The 24,278-nt window shown below is 61.5% G+C and overlaps 1 protein-coding gene across 5 annotated transcripts in view; it reads right to left on the reverse strand.

The window, feature by feature from the left end:
• Positions 1-5,321: 5,321 nt before the first annotated feature.
• LPIN1 (lipin 1) overlaps positions 5,322-24,278 on the reverse strand; it is a 95,853-nt gene continuing 76,896 nt past the window's right edge. For all 5 annotated transcript variants that reach the window (XM_045844318.1, XM_045844317.1, XM_045844321.1 and 2 more), the window contains 7 exons: positions 22,735-22,861; positions 21,574-21,722; positions 21,036-21,122; positions 15,303-15,455; positions 12,442-12,556; positions 10,816-10,919; positions 5,322-7,901 (listed from right to left, as the gene is read on the reverse strand). In XM_045844318.1, the coding sequence (XP_045700274.1) occupies positions 7,742-7,901; positions 10,816-10,919; positions 12,442-12,556; positions 15,303-15,455; positions 21,036-21,122; positions 21,574-21,722; positions 22,735-22,861 (895 nt within the window). In that variant the 3' untranslated portion in view covers positions 5,322-7,741. The remainder of the gene's footprint in view (positions 7,902-10,815; positions 10,920-12,441; positions 12,557-15,302; positions 15,456-21,035; positions 21,123-21,573; positions 21,723-22,734; positions 22,862-24,278) is intronic.

Consider the following 24,278-nt stretch of genomic DNA (forward strand, 5'->3'; position numbering starts at 1 on the left):
CTGCCTGGGCCCAGCGCTGACCTGCCGCTGAGGCGCAGGGACACGGCCGCTCCTCCACACAAGTGGGTGGGGGGGGCGGGGAACCAGCGACCACGCCCAGGAAGAGGCGGGACTCTCGGAGGACTTCGCGTCCCCTCTGCCAACCCTCCCAAGGCTCAGGGTCTCCGACCCTGCCCCGTTTTCCCAGGGAGCCCCCGGACAGTCAACGTCTCCACAGGGCACTCGGCCTCGGGGGCTCAGCAACCGGAGTGTCTCCTTTGTGTCGTTAAGCGGCCGTGACCGTGTAGCCGCCGTCAGGAGACGAGCCAGGCACAGCAGGCGGGAGAGGAACCCCTTTACCCGGTCCTCCTGCCCTGCCCGCTGCTGCTGCTGCTGCTACATCGGCGCGTTCCCTGGGCCCCAGGCCGCCGGCAGACGGTCCAGCTCACGCCCCACTCCACGCGGGCTCCGTTCCCCCACCCAGCACGCCTGGTCCATGCGGACACCTCTGAGCCGAAAGGTGACGCTCTGCCTGGGGAGACACGACCAGGTCTCTCTTGCGTTTGTTCCTGCGAAAAACAGGAGGTGCGGACCCCATCGCTTGAAGCGTGTTAGCGTTTTAAAACAGCGAAGGCACTGTGGACCACGCCAGGGTTCGGTCCCGGGGAAGATGCGGGCGCTGCCCCGAGTCCGTCCTGCGGGCTGGTCCCTGCCCTGTCCTCCGATCGCCACCAACCGTCTCAGCTACAGGGCTCCACGGGGGGGTGCTCGTGCCAGGGGCCCACGGTGCGGCCCTTGCTCCGGCCCTCGCCCACTTCTCCTCCTTCGTCCCCACCGCCCGCGCAACTGCCACTCCTGTGACGGGGCGGAGCTTGAGGACACCTGAAAACGCGCTGGGTTTGGGGACCCGAGCTCCAGCTCGGCCTCTGCCTAGTCAGACGGCCCTCGCCAAGTCGCGGTCTCTCTCGGCTTCCCTTTTTCTCGTCCCAAGGGCGTGAACGGCCGTAAAACGTGATCTGCGACAGCGGTGATAATAACACTCCGGGCTGGGCCTGATCTTACCGTTTGCAAAGCACAGACACGCCCCGGGGTCCAGGCCGCTCTTTGCTCTGGGAGAACCAGGTGGAACCAGCGGAGGACTCACTCAGGGGCCCCACCCTGTCGTCAGAGTCTGCAGAGCAGTGTGGGGGGGGGGGGGCGCGGGCAGGGGGGTCAGGGACCCGGAAGGCGGCCCCTCACACTCAGAGACTAAAAGAACCAAGCTGACACGTGAAATGTAAAACACGAATATCTCTATTATCCACCCAAAGCCCACGTCATCTCACGGGCGCCCACCCACGGGCGTTTTCCAACCCAGGGCCCCCACGTGACATGGCACTTTATCGGTGCTGTCCTTCTGTCTGCACTGAATTTTAAACACATTTCGGTTTGCCCGTTGTCAAAGGGCCACTGTTTTATGTTTGCACGTATTGAAGTAAAGCTGTGTAAGAAGAACTTAGTTCCACGCTAATATTTTGAAGGCGACTCTCTCGTGGGGGCTGGAGAAAAACACCTCAGTTTGTGCACTTCACACACCGCGTGTCGAGTCCCGATGGTCACCTGCTCGGGCAGCGCGCACGGAGTTCTGCGGAGAGCCCGGATGACGGCTATTTCCCTGTGTGACACCACGTGTCTCCTTGGCTGTGCCGCCGGAAAGCGAGGGCACACGCTTTTGTCCAGAACCAAGTCTCTCAATAAATCAGCGGTGGACTGCCTCACCCCACCAATCCGTGCTATTTATTTTCAAGACGCTTCTGAACTATGAATCAAGCAGACAACGCACAAAAGCGAAACTGTGCGGCCGCTCTTCGAAGAAAAGCCCTAAGTTCCCGAACGGCCGGGTTCCTTGAAAATACAAAGCCCTTCTTCGTCGCTGGGCTCCGTGACCCTCTCGGAAAAGGATGTTTTTGCAATCAGGGCAGAAACACGACTGGCCGCCTGCGTTTACATTTCTTTGTTGCACAATGAATGTAACTTGTTCGGCTTCCAGCCGCGGAGAAAGGAGCAAAAGTAGTGGTTACTTTCCAAAGTGAAACTTAAAACCACAATCTCCGGTGCACAAAAGGCGGAATGAGTCACCGGAAGAGGCCACTTGCTTGCAAAACTCATTAAAAGCAATGCGGGCTGAATGGACTTCCTGCACCAGCGAAAAGATCTCTGGCATCAGGACACTTCCTCCAGGCCCCGACAATTTGGGGGAGGCAGGAAGCCATCAGAAATCTGGGCGAAGCCCCGGTCTGTCGGTTCATAAGTGCCCCCCACCTCTGGGCAGGCAGAATCCCCTCCCAGCCCGGACCGGCTCGCGCTGAGATGCCCAGGAAGGTGGCTCCAGCAGCAGCCATGTGTCCCAGGCCCAGGACGCCCTGGGTTGGGTTTCCAGGGGCCTCCCCCCTTCAGCAGATCCCTTCCGTCACCCTGGCCAGGCCAGATTCAAGTTGGATGTCCTGTGGCAGCCCCGCAGAACCAGGCTGCAGGCCTCAGGTGGATCTGCTGGGACTTCAGGTGGGCCCCCCACGCGGTTTCATTCAGAAAGCCAAGGGTGGGGCCCAAGAGCTTGCAGCTCTAACAAACCCCAGATACTGGAGCTTCAGACTTCACTGGGCCCCCAGACTTCACTTGGAGAGCCAAAGGGTCCTTAGACCTGAACTACAAACAGCTGCAAACCCCTCCCTCCTCCGTGGTGTTTGACCTTGAGCTGTGCCAGCTGGAGGCCCTTTGATACCTGGAGAGTCCCTCCTCCCCCTCTCCCTGAGCTCACAACACACCTGGCTGGTCTCCAAAGCAGGGGCTCGAAGGGGAGGCCCCAGTCCAGCCGGACTCCTTTTTTCAAAGGCTGTGCCTCCAAACCAAGCTGGAGCGCGCCCCCATGTGGCCATTTGGGGTCACTGACTTCCAGAGCCGACTTCTGTCTGGTTGCACTCTGGCTCCTTCAGACACCAAGCCCCTTGCAGTGGCACGGGCACTTCGGCCCCTTCCATCGCAGCAGGACCTAGACCCGGGCTGTCAAACCCATTTCCCCCGGGGGGCCACATGAGCCTCATGCTTGCCTGCAAAGGGCCGGATGTAATTGTAGGGCTGCATGCATGTAACTACTCCTCAACCAGGGGCAAGGAGCTCGGTAGAAACAAGGTGCCAGGCCGGATAAAACAGGGTGGAGGGCCCGATGCGGCCCGTGGGCCTTGTGTTTGCCACCTGTGAGCCGGAGGGGAAGGCGCAGGAAGGGGACCCTGCGGCACTTTACCCACTTTCTCTTCATTTAGGGCAGAACTGCTCCCCCATGGCCCTCCTGGTCTGGAGACAGAACAGTCCGTATGTCTGCAGACGTGTGAGTGACAGGTGAGTGACAGCTGTCCCGGACAGCCGCCTAGGGCCACCCTCCTGCTAGGATGAGCAAATTCAGATTCCAGAGGAGTTAGGGGGTTTTTTTTGGGGGGGGGCGGTGATGCAGGGGTTGTTTTTCAGGGGGCCTGCCCAACTCTCCTCCCTGACTGTTCTCCTGTCCGGGGGTCCCAGCACGGCCCGGTGCACCACCGGTGGTCCGGAAGGGTGCGCTGTGGACCACCGCCGGCAGTCACTGCCCCACCGCCAATGCGCCCTGGCCTCGACGACAGGGCTGCTGAGTCTGGTGGGTGTGCCGGCTTTGGAAACCAAAGGCAGCACGTATTTTAAATTTTTTTAAAGATTTTATTTACTTACTTTTAGAGAGGGGAGGGAGGGGAGGGAGGGGAGGGAGGGAGAAAGAGAAACATCAATGTGCGGTTGCTGGGGGTCATGGCCTGCAACCCAAACATGTGCCCTGACTGGGAATTGAACCTGCGATGCTTTGATTCCCAGCCCGCGCTCAATCCACTGAGCTACGCCAGGCAGGGCACAGCAAGTATTTTAAACGTTCAGGTTTGCAGCTGAGACATGGAGAAATGCAAGCTGCACAGGTGTGAGCGCTACCCGCAGGATGCAATGGGAACAGCGTGCCCGGCAACACCACGGGGAGACAGTGGGGCAGAGCCAGCGCCAGTCAAGGAGCTCCGGGCCCACGCCCAGCCCAGCGTTGACGCTATGTTTTTTACCTTACAGGTGAAAGAGTTTACAATCTGAGTGCACTAGAGTAAATCTGTGACGTTCCACCCAATGAGAGGGCTTGTTTTGTCTTCCACGTGCACAATTGTTCTACAGACAGAGTTCGTCTCGGGCTCCTTGGGCAGCTCAGCCTGCCACCCTGTCAGCACTGAAGCATCCAGGGGCCACTGCTCCTGCATTTATTCCAAAAACTCACAGGCTGATGCGGATAGATCAATAGGGTGTCTCGGGCATGTGGACGCTGCACAAAATCGATAGGAATTATGGCAGTGTTCAAGTGGCCTGGGCGGACCAGTCAAGGGTTTCAATTGATTTGTTCAAAACGAAAACGGAGTCGGCGCACCACGCAGAAGAATCCAAAACCTGCGGACAGCGAATCGGAGGCAGGGGAGCCTGCGCCGTTGGTTTACTCTCTTCTGTTCCCGACGTTGTTAGCGTCTCGACAGCTTGAAAACCTCTGGCTGGGGACAGTGCGCAGCCATTTCTCAGAGGTAGCAACGGCCCCGAGGAGGTGCACCCGTGAAACGCAGGCCTCCTGTCTGGCCCGCACACCCCAGAGGAACCAGTCCCCAGGCTCGGCCGTCCCCAGGCCGGGTGCCAGGCCACCAGGGACCAGCCCTATAGCTTAGAGGCCACTGAAATGAGTCCAGTAGCCGACCCTACGCCAGCCACCCTGGCCTCCCTGCCGTGTGTCCTGCAGAAACGCCCAGGCTCCCCCTGCGCTCGTCACCTGCGCCCCAACAGCCAGGTGCTTCCCCAGGGGGCCCCGCCCCCCATTTCTCGGGCCTGTGAGGGGAACACACTTGGTTTTCCTGAGCCTCTCCGGGGTCTTGTGGCCGCACCTGCCTGGCTACCACATAAAAGGACCCTGGGCAGAAGCCACTCAGGTTAACAGCCACGCGGGAAACGCTGCCTTGCGGGCCAGGCTCTGAGTCGCTCTCCGGGGACAGCCTGTCGGTGAACCCTCCCTGCTCCCAAGCCACTCCCATGGGTGGGACGCTCCGGAACGGGGCGCGCCCTCTCCTCTCCCTTTCCCCCCTCCTACCCTCCCAAGTCCAGCAGGTGGGTATGTTACCAAAGGCATCGGAAGAGACTCTTTTATTCCAAGTTTTAAATAGTTCAGTCTTTTTTTTTTCCCCCTTGAGAATAAAATGTTTGGTATCACACACTAAAAATCAGCAACCTAATCATTCACCAAAAACACCGTTTAGAATTCACACAGCTGATTTCCACAAGACTTTCAGGGGTCTCTTTTATTATTACAGCAGCTTCCAGCTCTGCGTCCGGCAGAGCACGGCGGTATTACAAGGGTGCTCATCGCTGCGCCAGCGAACGCACATACAGATCGGGGTCGCACATACACTACAGGAAAGGAGTGACCCACACCTGTACCGGAACCGGGGATTCTCTTTGCAGGTGTAGTCACGTCTCCGCCGTACCGGGTGTGCGTGTGTGCTCTCCATCACAGGTGATGAACACTGGTCACTCCACAGCTTTGAAGCGCGGCGTCCACATGCAGCATTCCAGCACGTGACCACGCGGCCACTGGGTCGCAGTTGTATAAACACAGATTAAACCAACGCGCGTTCGTGCGGGGGGGGTGTCGCTCAAGGACAAATCTCATTTCCCAAAGCAACAAGCCAGGTGTGAATGTTACTGCCTGGGACTGGGCGGGGCGGGGGGGGGCGGGTCCCACTCTGCACTTGAACCAGACGCGAGTGCAACTTTCTGGAAGGCAGGCAGGGTGCCGCGGTGCGCAAGGCCAGGGTGGCGCGCTCACACCTGCCCGGGGGAGTGGATTGGAGCGGCCGGGCCAGCACGGGGCAAGCGGCAGGAAGGGCGCCTGGCAGGAAGAGAGCGCCACCCCGGCGCACCGCCGCGCTGCTCCAGCGCGGAGCAGCGGGGCAGCCTCCGCAAGCCCGGAGCTCGTGCTGCGGTCCCAGCAGTGAGATCTCCCCCCAAAACACCCTCCCGGCAGAGAGAATGAGCGCAGGCTCAAGGCCATTGTGCAGCGAGCCCAGAGTACTTCAGGCGGGACAACTTCATTTTCATTGCCTCCCAAAAAAAGGACTGTGCGCATGCGTGTTTGCCTTTCTATGCAAATAGGATCCACCACGCCGCCCTCCCCCCTTCTCCGCGGGGCCCCTCGGCTCCCCAGCGCCCCCACCCCCAACCGCAGCGAGGCCGCTACGCTACGCTCTTTCACAGAAAGAGCACCACCCCCGCAGCCGCTCCACGCGCGTGCCCCGCCCCGCGGTTCTCACAGTGCGAGTTCAAGAGGAAAGCACTTCCATCACTGGAGGAAAACGCTCCTTAGAAAAATAATACTTCAAAAAATAAAGCAAAATCTTTTACCAAAATAATTCTTTGACTCTTCAAACTGTTCTCTCTCGGCGAGCCCATGTAATGAACAAGTTCGGAGACTCGTCTCCTACTGGCTTAAAGAATGTCGCTCGGACCACCGTTTCCCCGCCGGCCCTTGGTTCGCGCGGGACAGGCCGAGGGAGACAGAAGGCGTGATCGCGGAGAGGGCCGGGGCTGTGAGGTCTGTAGACTAAGGCTCTGCGGACGGTCCAGCGTGTGTCTTCTTCGTGTATCGACGGCCGTTAATGGAGAAAGAATATGGCTAAGTGCTTACAGCAATAACCCAATCAGAGGAAAGTAATAAATAACATCTACAGAGAATGTAATTTAACTTCTTGAAACTATCTTCTTAAATCCGAGCAGTTTTTTCTGAGAGCTTCCAACGGAAACGGACCTCACGACCCTCCGCGCCGGCTCCGGTCAAGGGCCCAGGGCCGGCACACGCCCTTGCTGGGGGAAAGGGGCCTTGCCCGCCGGCGGCGGGCCGGGCGGGGGTCGCGGAAACGCTGCCCCGGAAACGTCTCCGAGATCTGAACTTAAGGCGCGGCGGCGCTACCGAGGGCCGGACAGAGCCTGCCACAGGTGCGGTAGGGCCTAAACCCTCCAGCCTCGAGCCGCACGCAGGGCGCGGGAGATCAGCGGGTCACGCAGGTTATTGTTAACCAAAGGGATTTAAAGAAGGGCTCGTCGCCTATAACGTGGACCAGTCGGCGAATACTGCAGGGGAACATCCGCAAGGCGTGCCCAGGGCAGCGAGGCCTGCAGTCCCTCCAGAGCCCCCCACCTCCCCCACTCGGCTGGCGTGACCCCACACACCCCTCCCACCCGGTGCAGAAGAGGGGTACGAGCTGCCCCAAGGGAGTGTGGCCCGCACTCCAGTCGTGCGCATTGGGCATTCCTCAGTTACACTGCCCCCAGCAGGGCCCGGCGGCCACCTCTGGTCGGGGTCACGGGTGCACGCCGCACACGGACCACCAACCGAGGACGCGCTGCAGGCCGGGAGGGCGGTGCCGGCGCCGGCTCTCAGCGGCAGCCGGGGAACGCCTCCCACTGCACGGGCGCCCAGTCGTCGCCCGTGAAGCGCACCCTTCGTAGCAGTTGACTTAGAATTGTCAGCCCTCAGGGCCGCGGGGCAGGGAGCGTGCGTCTCGACTCTCTCCGCTCTCCAGCAAGTGACTGCACGCCAGGGTCCCCAGCTCCGCTCCTGGGCTCCCAGAGCCCGCCCTTCGAGGGGGCGTGGGCCGGCTCCCACCACGTGGGCGCTCACTCGCGCGCGGAGAGTTCACGCCGAGGCGGAGCGGACGTCCTGGTCCTCAAACGGGGGCGGCGGCTCTCTCCAGAAGGTGAAGTCGCTGAACGTGTCCGAGCAGGGGAAGTCAGACGAGTGGCTCCTTTTCAGCAGTGGGAAAACGTGGTCGACCACCTCACAGAGTCGCACGTACCTGCACGGAAAGGGACATCGTCATTGCCTCCCGGCGACACCCGGCGGAGGGGCACGCCCGCCACGCTCCCCGCCCCGAGCCTGGAAACTAGGAGAACGCCACAACCCAGAGGAGCGGACCCAGGGGGCGAACACAGCAGAGGGGGCCTAGAGTAATTCCTCAGCAATTAACAGGAGACCGAAGGGCGCGCCAAGGAGTTGGAGAAGGCCCCACAGCGAGGCGGCAAGACCCGATGTGGCGCGGAGAACCGAGGAGGAGGGCAGAGCGGGAGAGAGGAGGACAGGAGGACGTCAGCCCAGCAGAGGGACGGCCACCCGCCTCGGACCTCACGCGTGGGCACTGCAGGGACGGAGCTCCCAGATCCCCGGAGCACCGTGGGTCTGGGTCTGTGCAGGGAAGAGGCACCAGGCCCTGGGGTTCAGGAGACACAGATTCGACTTTGGCCTTGACACTTACTGGCTGTGGGATCTTGGGAAAACGGCTTTGTCTGCTAAGCCACAACCACCGCCCCCCCCTGCCCCCCATGAAGGGTAGGCAGGGAGCGCCCCACGCTGTTGACAGGAGGATTAAATTAAGCAGAGTATGCAGCAATACAATCACGCACACTGCATGTTCTCGACATGCAGTCAACGAACAATTATTATTAGGGAAGACTCAGCCCTGGCTAATGAGCAGCTTAAAGAAGAAAAGTGGTCATTGGTGTGAGGGTTGAGGGACCTGGGACCTGCTCCCGGCCCCACTGCTGTGGGACCCGGGGCAATGGACTTGAACTAGACCCGTGTTTCTCAAGGCGCCCTACAAGTCCCTCGCTCCATTTTCTGCATATTCCCAAGAAGTCGTTGCACATTAGTTTGCTTCTGCGGCCTGCACTACAGAAGGAAAGTCGCCGTGTTGAAGATGCATTTTCAGACCTCCGGGCGCCTCCAACCAAGAACCGTGACAAGCCGGGGCCCCCCTGAGCATCCCCAGGGTCCCCCCTCCCAGCCGCCGGGTCCCTCTGCAGCTCCAATTTGCTGGGAACCGAAAGGGGCTTTCCAAAACCCGGCCTCTAGGATTTAGTGTGCTCTAAGGCATAAAACAGCTTATTAAATAAGAATGAGTGTGTGTATTTAATAAAGGACCTCCAAAGGGCTTCTGAGAAACATCGTGCTTGCATAAAATGAAAAGAAAAAAATCTCCCTTAACGAGCAAGAATTATGTCTTTCCTAGGGATGAAAACAAACGTTTATAATACCTCCTGGCTTTAGGACCTATTCGTTTGAGGTCTGCGGCTGTGGGAGGCAGCCGACCCCGGCGGGGGCAGCTCACCCAGCACTCACTGCCAGGGGGTGGGGCCCCAGCCCAGGCCGCTGTCCGGGGCTCTGAGTGAGCGCTGGCCCCGCCCCACCGGTGGGCCTGGCCGGACCACCCTCCCCCCTCCCCCGCACAGGACTCCTGCAGGGCACAGTGGGGGGGGGGGGGTTGCACTGAAGACCCCCACCCAGCAAGGCCCTTGACCCTTGGAGACCTTTCAGGTGACTCCGCAGAGCCAGTGTCGCAGGTCCAGAGGGGGGGCAGGCCCCCACTTGGCTTTGAAACGGTAGTCCCGGTTCGGCCCCAGGTGTGGAGAGTGTGCTTTCAGGGAAAGGAGCCCCTCTCTCTCGGGGACAGCCACACCCCCAGCCCAGGCTAAGACAGCGTCCCTCAGCCACGCGTGCTGCTCTCTCGCTCTCCCATGCAGAGCTCCACGCCAGGCCAAGGCCCCGGCAAAGTGTGCGTCCAAGCCGAGTCTCAGGGAACGGGGTAACCTCGGGGGCCTCCCCCCTCTCTGCCGGCCCCTTAGATCGACACCTGCCCCGCGGCTGCTGCCGGGCAGACACCTGGGCCGTCCCTGGGCGGCGGCGGCCCATAGCCTGGGAGTCTCTCTGAACCTAAACAACAATCTACTCGGCCTTCCCCAGACTCAGGGGGCTGTGACACGTGGGAAGGTGACAGGCCGGGGAGCCAGGGCAGAGGGGGCTCCGGTGTCCCCGGTGGAGACCTGACGTCATCGGAGGGGGGCCACCCAGGACTCGGGAGGGGAAACCGCTGAGAGAGGGCTGAGCAGAGTCGGCCCCCCACTGCGAGGCCAGGCTGGAGGCCCCGCTGGGGGAGGGCGCTCATGAGGATGGCAATGTGCTCCGGGGAACCCAGATCTGCGGTCTGCCTAAACCCACCCGAGGCGCCGGGAGAAGACCCAAACACACCCATTCCAACCCCTCCACCAGAGGAGGGCGCCCGCAGGCGCCTGGGGTGCTCGAGGCAGCAGCTCTCAGCTGGGTCTGCCCACACGGGGCCAGACAGAGGCGGCCACGTCTGTCCGCCTGGCGACACCGGGTGTGCAAAGCTCCCAGCCCCTGGGGGAGGAAGCGCTGTCCCCTCTGGGAAGTGAGGAATCCAAAGTGAGAGTCGGAGAGACGCCTCCCTGCAGCCGCCCAGCACAGCCCTCCGCCGAGGGAAACAGGCCGGGACCCCCACTGCGGGAGGGGTCCTCACAACGGCAGTGCCCTTGGCCTTGTTTCCGGTGGCGACACTGCAGCGCCCCGTGATGCTTCGGGTGCCTGCCCCTCAGTGTGGCACTCCAGGGTCCGAAACCTGACTTGGGGACTCACAGCTGCTAGTTTTCAAGTTCATTAGATCCTCTCTGGAGCGGAGTGCGACCCCAGTTTAAACGCTCCACCCAGAGACCCAGAGGGGGTCTGATTTAATCCAGACTGTGCAGACCTGAAATTTCAGGCATAATATGGGAGCTAAAATCTACTCTCCTTGTGGGAACGAACGGTTAAACCACAGGCAGCGAAGGACCCACGGGTGCACGGTACACAGTGCAGGACCATTCCGACACTGAGACGCCAGGGGTGCTGGGGGCACCGGGCGTAGGGCGCGGGGCACTCACGAGGAGATGTTGGTCTTGGCGTGCTCCTGCACCAGCTCCCCTTTGGGGTTCACGGTGAATATCCTGTTCAGGGACACGCCCACTTGCTTGTACGAATACACGTCCTGTGTGGGGGTGAAGGGTCAGAGAAAAGGAGTTCACCGTGAATACACACACAGGACACCTGGGACCCGATGCCACGGGACGCGTGCTGGTGAACCGGACCCACGCTCCCAGCTAGCGCAGGGGGAGCACATCCCCGGACGCGAGAGACTGTCGGGTCGGCGCTCCCCCCGGCCCCCCACGCTCAGCATCTCGGGAAGGGAGTTCCAGACGTCGGGACCCTCGGCATGGCCCCTGCAGTCCTCCCTCTCCTTACGGCTATCCTCCGACCCACCTTCTTGGGCACGAGTGTCAAAAGTAGGAGAATCCCCTTACTCTGTTCTCCTGACCGTCGAACTTTCTGGCAAATTGGGGCAGAAGTCACAAAATGCCAGAGCATTTCCTGTACTGTACAGAGCAACACCGTCACCCCCGCCCCGTTATGCACAGAGGACGTGTTCCGAGACCCCTAGTGGGGCCTGAAACCGGGGAGGGCACCAGACCCTGTAGGGACTGTGTTTTTCCTGCACAATGCAGACCACCTTTGATTGGGTTTAATTATCAATTAGACACAGTGAGAGAGTAACAATAGTAACCAATAATAAAGCAGAATTGAAACACTATATTGTGATAAATGGTTATGTGAGTGTGGCATTACCAAGTAAAATACGGGTGACTCAAACACAAGCACCGTGATGCCACGAGTCCATCCGATGGCCCAGGCGGCTACTGGGTGGCAGACCTGACAGGCAGGGGGCCAGCAGGGGTGTCCACCCTGCAGCCCACCAGCCACGTGCAGCCCAGGATGGCTGCGAATGAGGCCCAACACAAAATCGTAAGTTTACTTAAAACATTGTGAGGTTTTTTGTGTGTGTGTGACTACTTGTCCCAGTGTATCTAATGTGCGGCCCAAGACAACGCTGCTTCTTCCGGGGTGGCCCAGAGACGCCAAACGTTTGGGCGCCCCTGGTACAGCGTGAAGACGCAGGACCAAGGGAAGACTCCTGGGGGGCGGGGGGGGAGGCAGAGTGGGACGCGTGGGACTTTATCACGCTGCTCCGAAGGGTGAGCGAGGTAACGCTGATGAACTGTTTATTTCTAGACCTTTCCACTTAATGTTTCCAGATTGCGGTTGAGAACAAGCAGCTGAAACTGCAGAAAGTAAAACCGCGGATCAGCAAGGGGGACCACCACACCCTTAAAACCTGCACCGCAGACCTCACCACTGCGCTAGGCGTCGGCCCTGCGGGCCCCGGCCGGCAGAGGGCACCTGGCCCAGCCGGCGTTCCTGTTCGACTAACTCTGCAGGTCCTTCGGAACTGAACGTTTCCAGACCCACGTTTCGTGCCTCAAACTGAGACTCGACGGCCCAACTGCAAAGAAAACTAGAGGCTGTGAGACAGCCTGCAGTCCCTTGCCTCTGGATGCAGGCGAAGGCCTTTGACCAGCGCCCCCCCTGCTAGTTGGAGGGGAGCCCGGCCTCGCAGGCAGCCTTCCGGGGCGGGGGCAGCCGCCAGGAAACACGGGGACCCCGGAGCTACTCACAGCAGGTCGGTTTCCAAAGGCCGCATAAAAGGGTTCTGTGTTTGGGAAAAACAGGTTTTTGATGTCCGTCAAACACTGGACTTTAAACTTTTCTGGCTTCTTTTCGATCACTTCCCTGTCAAAACAAAGAGAGAAAGAACAGGGTAGCATGAGAGGACAAACTTCGTTCCCATCGAGCCATTCTGAACCGTCAAGGACACCATGGCCGGAACAGCCCTCGTATCTTCAGGGGCTGGCGGTGCGTCAGTCCGCTCTGCCGTCCCAGGAACGTGCTGGACGGGAAGGGACTCGCTCCCTCCTTCCAAATCCCCCACGACGGAAAGGCTGAGGGCACTGGGTCTCCCGGTCAGCTGCGGAACAAGGACCCCAGGGCACAGGGGAGAAGAAAACGTCTCCCACCCTGTCTTCTGAGGCCGGTGCAGCCTCGGAAACCACCCCTAAGGAAACGGAGTGTGTGCAGCGTGGGAGCCGGTCTCATTTGTGAACATCAGCGCAAAGCTTCAAAATGACTTAAAAGCGCCCTGGCTGCCGTAGCTCAGTGGATAGAGCCCGGGCTGCGAACCAAAGCATCGCAGGTTCGATTCCCAGTCAGAGCACATGCCTGGGTGGCAGGCCACGGCCCCCAGCAACCACACACTGATGTTTCTCTCTCTCTTTCTCCCTCCCTTCCCTCTCTAAGAATGAATAAATAAAATCTTTAAAAACTTTTAAAAACTTATCAAAACTTAAGCGACCCTTTCAGAATAGGATGCTTTATCATTTCAAGAAGGCAGACACGCAACCGAAATGCAAAGAAAGACCCGTGCAGTGGACGGAGACGGTGCTGCAACCGACCGAACGTGGTAAACGTCGTCTGCGCAGTTTCGTGCTCATGGGGATGGCTCGTTGGATGACGCCCCACGGTCAGGCAGACCAGCTGGAGTTGAGGGAGATCAAATCCACACATTAACTGAGAGCAATCGACGTTACACCACTCGGGAGAGAGCCGACGTACTCAAAACGTACAAATCAGTAGTTACTGGTGAAGATGAAAAACGTGTCTTCTGTTTTGTGGGAAAAAAAAATCACACGAACCTTTGGGCCAGCCTTCTGTGTCCTAGACTGGCAGCATTTCGGAGCTCAGAGGGACGCTGCAGATCCTCTGGCCCCGCCCTGTCACCTGGCAGCTGGGGACACTGGCCCAGCAGAGGGGCACCACCCCTCATTAGTCGCCCAGCAGCGTCCGAGGGTGGGGCTCCGGTCCCCACTCCAGACCCCGCACACCCCATGCCAAGAGCTTACTGCTGCCAACTGTGCCATGTGCACCCCCCAGTGTACACCCGGACAGCACGGTCACAACGGCACCCGACTCCAGAGTCTCGCTAGGGCAGGTTGTGGGCTCACATAAGCAGACCTCCCACCAGTTCTGGGACACCTGAGGCCGCCCCGCAGCTCAGCCCCGCAGCTCGGCCCCCTCTGGGGGCCTTAGGACACGCCCCCCCGACTGCCCCCAGCTCCCGGGAGGGAGCACAGCTGTGAGGGTCCGGCTTCTCTTTCTAATACTTCCCCACGAGGACACAGGGGCACCTCTGGGACGAGAACATTTAACTAAGGAAACACTGGAGAGGGTCACCGTGAGTTATTGCAGTGGTCGGAGGTCAGGAACAGAAACACCAGCTCTGGACTCTGCCTCGCACAGCCTTGGTGCTCAGCACGCCACCAAGCAGCGGGCCACAAACCCTGCCCACGACCCGGGGACACTCCGTTAAAACACGGGATTACCGAGCCATCTCGTTAAAGCGTCTGGGTTTCTACCGAGGCCTCCGTCGCGACCCCCGGCGGGACTTGGAGTGCACTGCGGCACCCGCAGGTGTTGCCTGCACCTTCTCCCCAGTGCGGGCCAGTTTCCGTGCAGCATCTCTTCCTGCAGCAGGACGAGGAGCTGCTGCTCGCACGGCACAGGGCCGCGCTGGAGACGCCGCCGGCGAGCTGAAGGGAGACAGCCCAGAGGGCGCCGGGCCTGTCTGGGCTCTCCACCACCGGCACGGCCAGAGCCGCAGGTGGCCCACCTGGTGCCCAATTGAGGCAAAATCATGACAAAGCTTCTCATCGGACGTTCGGGACACAACCGCAGGGTACGCACTGCAGCCCCTGGCAGGACCAGGGTCCCGTTACGGCCACAGCAGGTTATGCTGTGAGAGCGTCTGGGAGCTGCCCGGGGCCTCGGGCTGCACAGAGGGGGCCAGCGCTCCCCTCCCCCACCCCGCAGGCCAGAGTCCGACTGGGCCGCCCTGATCAGAAGGGGGCCAAGAGGGCCGAGGGAGGAGGGTGGTGAGAACCAGGCCAGTGGTCTGTTGGACGCCGTTACAATAAACAGCGACCAGAACTCCCTGCGAGGACGAGTATGATGGGGTCCAAGGCCCGGTGAGCGGTGGCATCTGGTACGAGGGCCACTGAACCCGACCCAGGTCCCCGACTGGACGGACTGCACGTTGACTCTCCCAGACCCCACGGGAGTCTGACAACACGGGGCGGGGACGGGGCGCGGGAGCAGGAGGGGCGGCCACCACAAAAGGGGTGCAGCACGTGGCCAAGGGCGAGAACATCACCATGGAAAGCGGAGCGGGCTCGGCACCACCGAGCTCTGGAAACTGGGGAGAAGCTCTAGAAACTGGGGGGAAACGGGACTGGGAGGAGGCGGCGGGCAGGGCCAGCCTGCTCTTCAGGGTGACTTTCCCAGCGCCCACCTTGGAGACGGGAGCTGGGTCGGGAAGACCGAGCAGAGGCCGGCCGTTCCGGCACCGCCCCCGGGGAGGGAGACAGGGCCCGCGCAGGGCAGAGCAGACCGGGCAGTGCGGGGCGGGCAGGCGGGCGGGGCCTACCTGTGCAAGGCGGAGAACAGGCTGCTGGGGCTCAGCAGCAGAGGCCCCTGCGGCAGCACCGTGCCCCTCTCGTTGACCCAGTGCAGGTAGCCCCTCGTCATGTCCGCCATCCCGATGGCCCGCGCAGAGCAGTAGAGGAACTTGTACCCGTTCCTGGAAGAGACAAAGGCGCACCCTCAGCGGCGTCACACGGTGGGGGACTCCGGCGCCCTCACAAGCCCTGACCCGCATCTGCCCCGAGAACATGGCGTGGTGGCCGGTCCCCTCAAGGCCACATTCCACAAAACCTGATTACAGATGCCACCCCCACCCCCACCCCGGGGCCTGCCTCCTCGCCGGCTGCTTCTCCCCAGACAAGTCGCCGTGGCGCCCAGCGTCCCGGCCTCTGAAGGCACAGGAGCTCTGGGGTCCTCGAGCCCCATTTCTCCTCACCCCCATCCATCCGGGGCTCTAAATGCCACACCCCGACGGGGACAGCGGCCAACGTTAGTGACGCTGTGATATGACGGACGCCCAGTCGGTCTGCGTCCCGGGTTCCGGGCACAGAGCCTCCAAAACCCTCGGAGCTCCCCCGGCGACAGGAGTGAGAGGAGCACCCTGCACCGTTCCTGGGCTGCCCCCTCCACGCACGCCCCTGTGTCTGCTCGTGAGGCGACGCATGCAGGCGGGGGCCGGTTGCCGGAGGAACGAACCGGCAGTTAGAGCTCCGAGGACGCCGATGTCCCAGGATTCGGTCAAGCCCAAGCACCCAAGCCTCCGGCAACCCCGACCAACGGCGCTCAGACGGCTTCCGTTTTGGGAACGTGTCCACGTGCTGAGAAGGCGGCACAGCCCAACTCCATTGCGGGGGGGCGGGGGGGGGTTCCCTTCTGGGCCTCACCCTACGTGCTCCACCTGGCTGTCCATTTGCATCCTTGGTAATAAACCAGTAAGTATGTTTCCCTAGGTTCTGGGCCATCGTCGCAAATTACCGAATCTGAGAAGGGGGGGGACCCCTGGTTTGTAGCCAAGCTGGGTAGACTGTGAGTGATCTGGGGACCAGCTCCTCGCCCGGGCATCTCGAGTGGGGGCAGCCCTGGGCGGAACCCCACCCGCACTCCTGCCGCAGCCTGAACATCCCCCTGCCCCCAACAGGTCTCCACACGGAAAGAAAACGGAAAACTCAACACTGAACCCGGTCGTGCTCACAGCCCCCCCACACCTTGCCCCTCTCCTAGCCAGAGCTCAGCTCCTCGCCATGACCTCCAAAGCCAGCGAGCCCTGGCCCCTGCCCTCCAACCCCACCTGCTCCTGGCGCAGCACACAGGGGCGGGTTCTCGCCGCCCCTCCCCCTCGCTGCGCTTGCTCCAGCGCCAGACCCTCAGGACTCTGCTCAATCGCCACCCCCTGGGAGGGCCCTTCTCTGCTACCTCTGCCTAATAACACTACCTGCCCTGGCCCTCACCCCAGGCACTAATGCTGGCCCTGTCTGTCCCCCTGTCACCTGTCACTGACAGGACATTGCAGTCCCCTGTCTGCTGTCTCCTTCATCCACACACTCCCTGAGGGTGGGGACTGGGTCTCACTCCGGGCTGGAACCCCCGTGCCCGGAGCAGTGCCTGGCACACAGCAGACACTCGGAAATATCTGCTGGAGGAGCACGTGCCATCTCCCCACTTCCCATCGACTCCCTGCTCCCCCACGGACACCACACGCTGGCCGTGGGTAGCGAGTCCTTTAAAAGAAACACAGGAACGTTTTTAAGACTAAAGAGAATCTAGAAACATCAGCGTGTGTGGACTACAGGGATGCATCTGAACATCAAGCAGTCTTTCTAATTAAACATCTTTGTAATTGAGCTGTCTAATCAATGCAATCTTTTAAAAAAAAATCACTATTTCTGTCTCCAGCTCTTCACACCAAGTCGGAAGCTGTCACCTGCAGGGAGGGCTCTGAGATGCTAATTTGATTCAAAACTCGATTTTCAAACGCACTTCCTGGTGGCTGTTATCACCACCCAGCTGTCCCGGCTCCGGGCTCCGGGGGTCGGGGGTCGGGGGTAGTCCCTAAACTCAGCTGGGAAAGCGGCTCGAGGAAGGAGAGCACCCCCTGCTCGTAGGTGGCAGCAGGGGCTGGCTGCCCAGGGCCTTCGCCGCACGGAAGCCGTCGGGAACACCAGAGGCTCCCACCCACGCCCGGGTGCCCCGAGCCCCCGCGGGCCATGGCCCAGCAGCAGGCGGGCGGGGGGGGGCTGCTCTGGGGCCACGCACCTCACTGGCCCCCGTGTCTGGGTGCCTCGGGAAGCACAGCGGACTCCACGCTCGGGGGAGTGCGAGTCCCCGTCTCCCGGCCCTAACGGAAATGCAAGGAGGCTCCAGACTGTTCCAGAGCCTCACCTCCACGGCTCACTCACGCTACACGGCTCATTCACACTACACGGCTCACTCACACTACACAGCTCACTCACATTACACGGCTCACTCACGCTACACGGCTCACTCACCTCCACGGCTCACTCACCTCCACGGCTCGCTCACGCTACATGGCTCACTCGCGCTACACGACTCGCTCATGCTACATGGCTCACTCACACCACACGGCTCACTCACCTCCACGGCTCACTCACGCTACATGGCTCACTCACTCTACATGGGTCGATAGAGAAGGCTTGCATGTGTTTTGGTAAACTGCACAACTTTATTTTTTCAAGAAGATATCTTTTCTGGGAAAATCTAAATAGACACAAATCAAGACAGCCCCTTCCCCCCAAAAATGTAACTGCATTTTTTTAACGTCTCAGCGAAGACAGGAACAGATCGGTGCTCCAAAAGCCACAATGAGTCAGGCTGTCAACTGAGAATTACTCAGAGGCCTGACCCAAGACGGTTTCTTTCAACCCAAAATAGACGCGATTGTCAGTGCCGTGCAAGTCACTGAAAAGCCGCCACTTAACCCTTCTAAAAACAGATCTGCCCATGGCGAGGGGGCTGTGGGGAGAGGGCTGGGCGGGCACAGGGCTGGGAGTGCACAGGCGGGGACCCTGCAGGGGGCAGCGTGGGGACGAGGACCAGATCGGCCCTCTGCCCGCGCCCCGCCTCTGACCAGCAATCCCCCTGGCGGAGCCCACCTTACGGCAGCCTGCCCCAGTGAGTGCGCCTTCTCTCGTTATTCATACGCTTGTTACACACAGCAGACGGGGCGTAAGCGCTTCTGCCTCTGCTGGCAGCAGTGAAAACATGAAGGCTGCCCACCAAGTTCGTCAACAGAGCACTAGATGCAACGTGCCTTCTCCATATTACGGAATTGTGTGCGGTGGTTAAGAAGAGGTAAACCTGCCCTGGCTGGTGCGGCTCAGTGGAGTGAGTGCCAGCCCGCAAACCAAAAGGTCGCCGGTTCAATTCCCAGTCAGGGCACATGCCTGGGTTGCGGGCCAGGTCCCCAGTAGGGGGCACACAAGAGGTAACCACACACTGATGTTTCTCTTTCTCTCCCTCTCTTTCTCCCTCCCTTCCCCTGTCTCTAAAAGTAAATAAATGAAATCTTTTTTTAAAAAAGAAGTAAACCTGACGTGACGCAGCATAAGGGTGCATCACGTAACTGTTCACGGTGCTCGTAGCGAGGTGATTAGCTCAGCACACGAACACAGAGGAAGAAGACACCTCTACATACTTCTAAATTTCTCTAGTTCTCCTTATTTCTCTCTATTTGAAAGAATCATGTGATTACTTAGGTAATTTTTTATAGAAAAGACCTGGAAAAGAAAGGTCAAACTAGTGACCTGGGCGTCTAAGAAACCGGAAGTCTCTGATTCCACCAGAACAGAAGGTCCCCTCCCAGGCAACGACCCCCCCACACCGGAGCACCAGGTCCAGGACGCCGGCGACTGTGCCTGCGTCGCTGTCACCCCACGCACGCCTGTCACAGGGCCAGGCACTCGGCGGGCACTCGGCGGGCGCTGGGCGAATGAATGGGGGCGGAGCAGAAAGCACGCACTTCACCCCCTGTGCTCTCGGGGGGCTGGAAACAGCGCCGGGGGCCCACCCCCCAGGCCCCTCGCCCCAGACGGGGGCCACCGGTGAGCCTGTCAGGCTCCGAGATGTTGGGAACCGCCCTGCCTGGTATCGGAAGCTGTAACCCCCGCCAAGGCTAAGGCTGAGGGAGCGACCTTGGACCATAAGCCAGCAGGGAGACAAAAGCTTATCTCCCTGGCAGGAGCGCCGCTTCTGCTCCTTTTACTTCATCCTGCCTGGCCCCCAATGCTTGGTCGGTTAGCCAATGACGGGTAAGATTCCCGGGGCCGGGGGGAGGGGGCAACCTAAGACAGGCACGATCACAGGCAGACCCCCAAGGAAGGACTTTGGGGGCTACAGCAAAAAAGGGGGTGATGGACCCTCACCCCTCGGCTTTGACACAGCCTGAGTCCTCACTGTCTGCAAGAAAATATCCTTATCTCTTGGCTGCCTTACTGCCCTTGCTCCACCTAAGCCTGAAACAATGATGGAGGTGGGTGCAGCCCTGTGCTGGAAAGGGCGGGTTCCCTGGGTGATCAGGCTGAGAAAGAATTTGTAAACTCCTGTGAAACCTGCTTTGTTCAGAATGCTCTCAATTAACTGATTAGGGTCCAAACAAGAAGTAAGTTTGTGCCTCAAAGTTTTACTGCTCTTTAGCTATCTGACCCTGACTCAGAATAGGCCCTCAGAGTTCCTTGTTATCTATTTGTCTGATCCTTACTTCCTGGCAGTGATTAATGAGCTCTACCTGAATTCCTGTGTAAATGAACCCAGTAAAAGCCTGCTCGGGTGGGAGAATGGGGCGTTCTCCCCTGGGGAGGGTAGCCGAGGTGCTCCCCACTAGAGAGAGTGGCTGTTCCGTCCCTATCTCCCCACAGGACCTGGCTGTCTCTGTGTATGTTTTTCTCGTGTTTTGACGAGCCATCCGCAGCGTTCCGAGGTCACTGCAGGCCGGTGGTCGTTTCACCGAGCCACGGGCCTGGGTGCCGTCCTGACACTCCCCTCCCCCTCCCCCCATGGAGCGGCGGAGGGCTGGTCCCGAGTCAGCCGCAGGCACCTCCCAGCCCTGACTGGCTGGAGAACAGGATGCCAGGAAGGGGTGGGGGTCCCCGAGGGGCTCAGAGCCCTGGGGACCGAGGAGAGCGGACTCGGGGGCCCTGGAGCTGCGCAGACAGGGCTGGGCCGAGCTCCGCCTGTCAGCAGCGACGGGAGCTCGGATAGACCGCTGTGACTCTGAGTGTGTCTCACTCGTCTGAACACAGAAGTGATCTCACTTGTCAGAATCACCCCAGGCCGGGAGTGGAGAGACACATGTGCCCAACCGACAGTCTCAGAGCTACCCGCCCCCCCCCGGACCCCAGACCTCCAGGCGGGGGCCCCACGGCAGGTGCGGCCTATGTTCCGGCCACTCAGCGAAGCGCTCCCCCGGCCACGGCTACGCCCGGCTGGGAGCCTGCACCCTGGGGGCGGGACACTCTCTCCGGGCAGATGTCAGACCAGGATCCCTCACCCGCCTGTCCCCGACACTCCCCGGCATGACCTGAGCCCCGGTCCCTCCCCCAAAGCTGCCACCTTCTTCCCTCTCCATCAGCTTAGGTTCACCAGCCACTTCCTCTCTCATCTCTCGGCACTGAACTCGGGGTTCCCCACCGCCACGCTGCCGACGCCCCCGGCCGAGCGGGGAGCCGCCCCCGCGGCCCGGTGGCGGTGCGCGGGGTGGGGCAGGCTCGCGCTCTGTACTCACTGGCTCACTTTATGGTACAGCTTGGCGATGCCCTGGTGGGTCCAGTCCTTGCCGAGGGTGGGCAGAATGTGGCCGAGAGTATCCGACCTAGAGGAGGGCAGAAAAGAGGAAAACAACAACATAAAGAGGGCATCGCAGAAGGGGAAAACTCGTGGGTTCCGATTCATGGCACCACAAATGCCCCATGAAAACTGCCAAAGGACCCTGCCACTTGCTTCCCGGACGACAGAAACTGAAGCGGTCACGTGAGAAGGCCCGGGGGAGGGGGCTACGTTCACTCGTGCGTGCCATGTCCCTGAGCGGCCCGTCACGCACGACGCCCCTGCAGAGGCGTCCCCGTGCACGACAGGAGGAGCCGGCAGGAACCACCGGCCGGCAAGCCCCCTGGGGCAGCTGCTGGGCTGGGCAGCAAAGGCTCCGCAAGCCCAGAGGCTGGACGGCACGGCCCCCAGCGCCACAGGAAGGGCCCCGAGGCGCCGGCCCCAGGCCCAGGGGCCGCGATGAAGGTCAGCGCGCCGGCCCGAGGCGGCGGACCCACCTGGTGATTGTCCCGTCGATGTCAGAGATGATGACTTTGTCGTCCCAGTTCCACAGGTAGATGGTGCCCTCGCAGCGGCAGGTGCCCTGGTACTGCGTGGTGACGCTGAACACCACGTCGTTGGGGCCGTTCTTCAGCTTCAGGCTTTTCTGGAAAACACGACAGGGCACGCGCCCTCTTGAGGGGGCGGCCCGGGCCGGGGGCGCGTGCCTCCCGCTCCAGGACAAGTGGGGTCAGGGTCTTCTGGAATCACCGCCCCCGGCCACGGAGCAGTCCCATCTTCCCCGTCTTGCTCCAGGCTGGAGGGCTCCCTCCAGGACCCGGGCGACCTGAACCCCGACTCTCCCCTCAGACCCACTCCCAACGCAGCTCACACGCCTCACACACAAGGTCTCCCACCCCCAGGGAGGATGCCACCCCCCCAGGGAGGACGCCAACCTCGTAGTTCCAGATGGGGTTAACGCCCAGGCCACCAGGCTCGACAAAAGGAACCACAGTTCCAGAACAGGCCACCTCCCTACTCCACAGCCCAACGTGCAGGGCCCCTCCCGGGGTGGGACCACGGAAGCACAGCGTGGGCCCATGCTTCCCTAGGGAACCACGTTTTCCACAGTGTTCACACTGGCGCCGACTGGGGGCAAGCAGCCTGCCACCAGGCCCCGCCTGGGTCCGAAAGCAGGAGGTCCAGGCCCAGGAAACCACCCGCACAGGGGCCACCGGACTCCGGGGCGCCCCCAGGTCGCGGGCCGGAGCCGCCCGCCGCCGTGCAGCTGCTCGGGAGCTGCAGGGTCGCGCTCGTGGGGCGGCGTGGGTGTCGGCGCCTGCCGGCTGTCATTCCCCACTGAACACACCCCCTGCACCCCCCCCCCACACTAAGCCTGGGACGCCTGCTCATGGCCGCTCCCGGACACGGGGTCCACGGAAGGAAGGAACTGACTGAAGCGGCCGTGCACCCAGGCACAAGCGGGAACGCCCGAGCTCGGTCTGTCGGCCAGTCACGCTCGGGGTAGGTCAGCTGCACCGGGCTGCCTCCCTCTGCCCGAGAAAACGGGGGCCCCCAGGGCTGCTGCGGCACAGAAGGCAGAGGGGAAGCGGAACCAAGGAGCCGCCTGGACAGGCACCCACAGGCAGGCCGGAGGAGGAGGCCCAGACTCTACTCACCAGCTGCTCCGACGTGAGCCGGAGGGTCTTCTTGTAGCCGACGCCGGACAGCAGCGGGAGGTGGCCGGCGCTGGAGGGCCTGGCGGCCGCGCGCTCCTCATCACTGGAGGACGACTCGTGCTTCATTCTAGAACCCACAGCGACGTGGCCGCCGGTCAGGAAGTGCGTCCGGGCGGCCACCAACAACGCATCGGGCCGGAACCGGTCTCCTGAGCACGGAGCCTCGGGCCGTCATTCCCCGTGTGCCGCGCGCACGTTTACCAGGGGCCCCACTCGGCTCCCGTGCACACGCTCCCGCGTCCCTCGGCTGGGGCCGCCTCTCCTCCGTGGCCTCCCGGTTCACTAGCGACCACCGCACCGTCAGACACCTGCACCGTCAGGCACCTGCACCGTCAGACACCTGCACCATCAGGCACCCGCACCGTCAGACACCCGCACCGTCAGACACCTGCACCGTCAGACACCCGCACCGTCAGACACCCGCACCGTCAGACACCCGCACCGTCAGACACCTGCACCATCAGGCACCTGCACCGTCAGGCACCTGCACCATCAGACACCTGCACCGTCAGGCACCTGCACCATCAGACAGACACCTGCACCGTCAGACACCTGCACCGTCAAACACCGGGTGGGGGGGGGGGTCTCCTCTGCCTGGTCCGCAGGGCCGGGCCCCCGCCTCGCCTGTGAGCACACTCACTGTCTCTCCCCTCCCTGGCCCCCTCTCCTCTCCTCCCCTCCTCGGCACAAGGAGTCCCAATCTCTGCACTTCCAACCAGTCAGGTCCCCGCATCTGCCTCTCCAGACCCACAGCCGCCGACGATGAGGGCACTCTGGGGCAGACTAAGGGGCACCGAGGAGGACAGGGAAGACTCGCCAGGCCCGCCCCAGAGCTCCCGGTCCCCCGCCCAGAAGCCGAGGGGCGAGGGCCTTCCAGGCTCTCCTAGTGGGTGGGGGTGGGGAGGTGCAGGGGGGAAGCGGGTTCCTCTTCCTTACAGAGCCCACACACAGCACATCAGTAATCAGTCGAGAACTCTTCCCCAGGCCTCAGGGGCTCGCCCGCAAAATGACACGTTCCCACAAGAGTCCCCTCCTGCAAAGCCCGTGAGCAATGCAGGTCCTCCTGAACCCACAGCCCAGAGGGGTCCAGACAGGCCCCGCGGGACCCACGAGCGCTTGGCCAGGAGCGGCAGACGACGCGGCCGAGGCGTCGAGTCAGGCAATGTCCCCGCCCCAGCCAGACAGTCTGCGGGGGGAGGAGACCCAGCCGTGCGCCAGCGCGCTCAGGGACAGCAGGCCGGCATCTGCCTCCGCGGGGCCCATAAGGAAGCAAAGCGGAGTCGCTGCTGTTCCCTTCTGCTGCTCTGAAGAAGACCCCAAGGCGGGCAGCCCGCCACACTTGAGGGGCCACGGACACAGGGAATGAAAGGGAAGCGGCGCAGGGGGCTGGGGTAGGTGCAGCCGAGGGCAAGCTCACGGCCACCTGTGGTGGACCTGCCACCCCACGTGGGACAACGTGGCTCCCGCCCAGCCCCCCCGCCCCA

The sequence above is a fragment of the Phyllostomus hastatus genome, unplaced genomic scaffold (genome assembly GCF_019186645.2).
Source record: "Phyllostomus hastatus isolate PE091 unplaced genomic scaffold, TTU_PhHast_1.1 phas_contig_402, whole genome shotgun sequence".
Classification (NCBI taxonomy): Eukaryota; Metazoa; Chordata; class Mammalia; order Chiroptera; family Phyllostomidae; genus Phyllostomus; species Phyllostomus hastatus.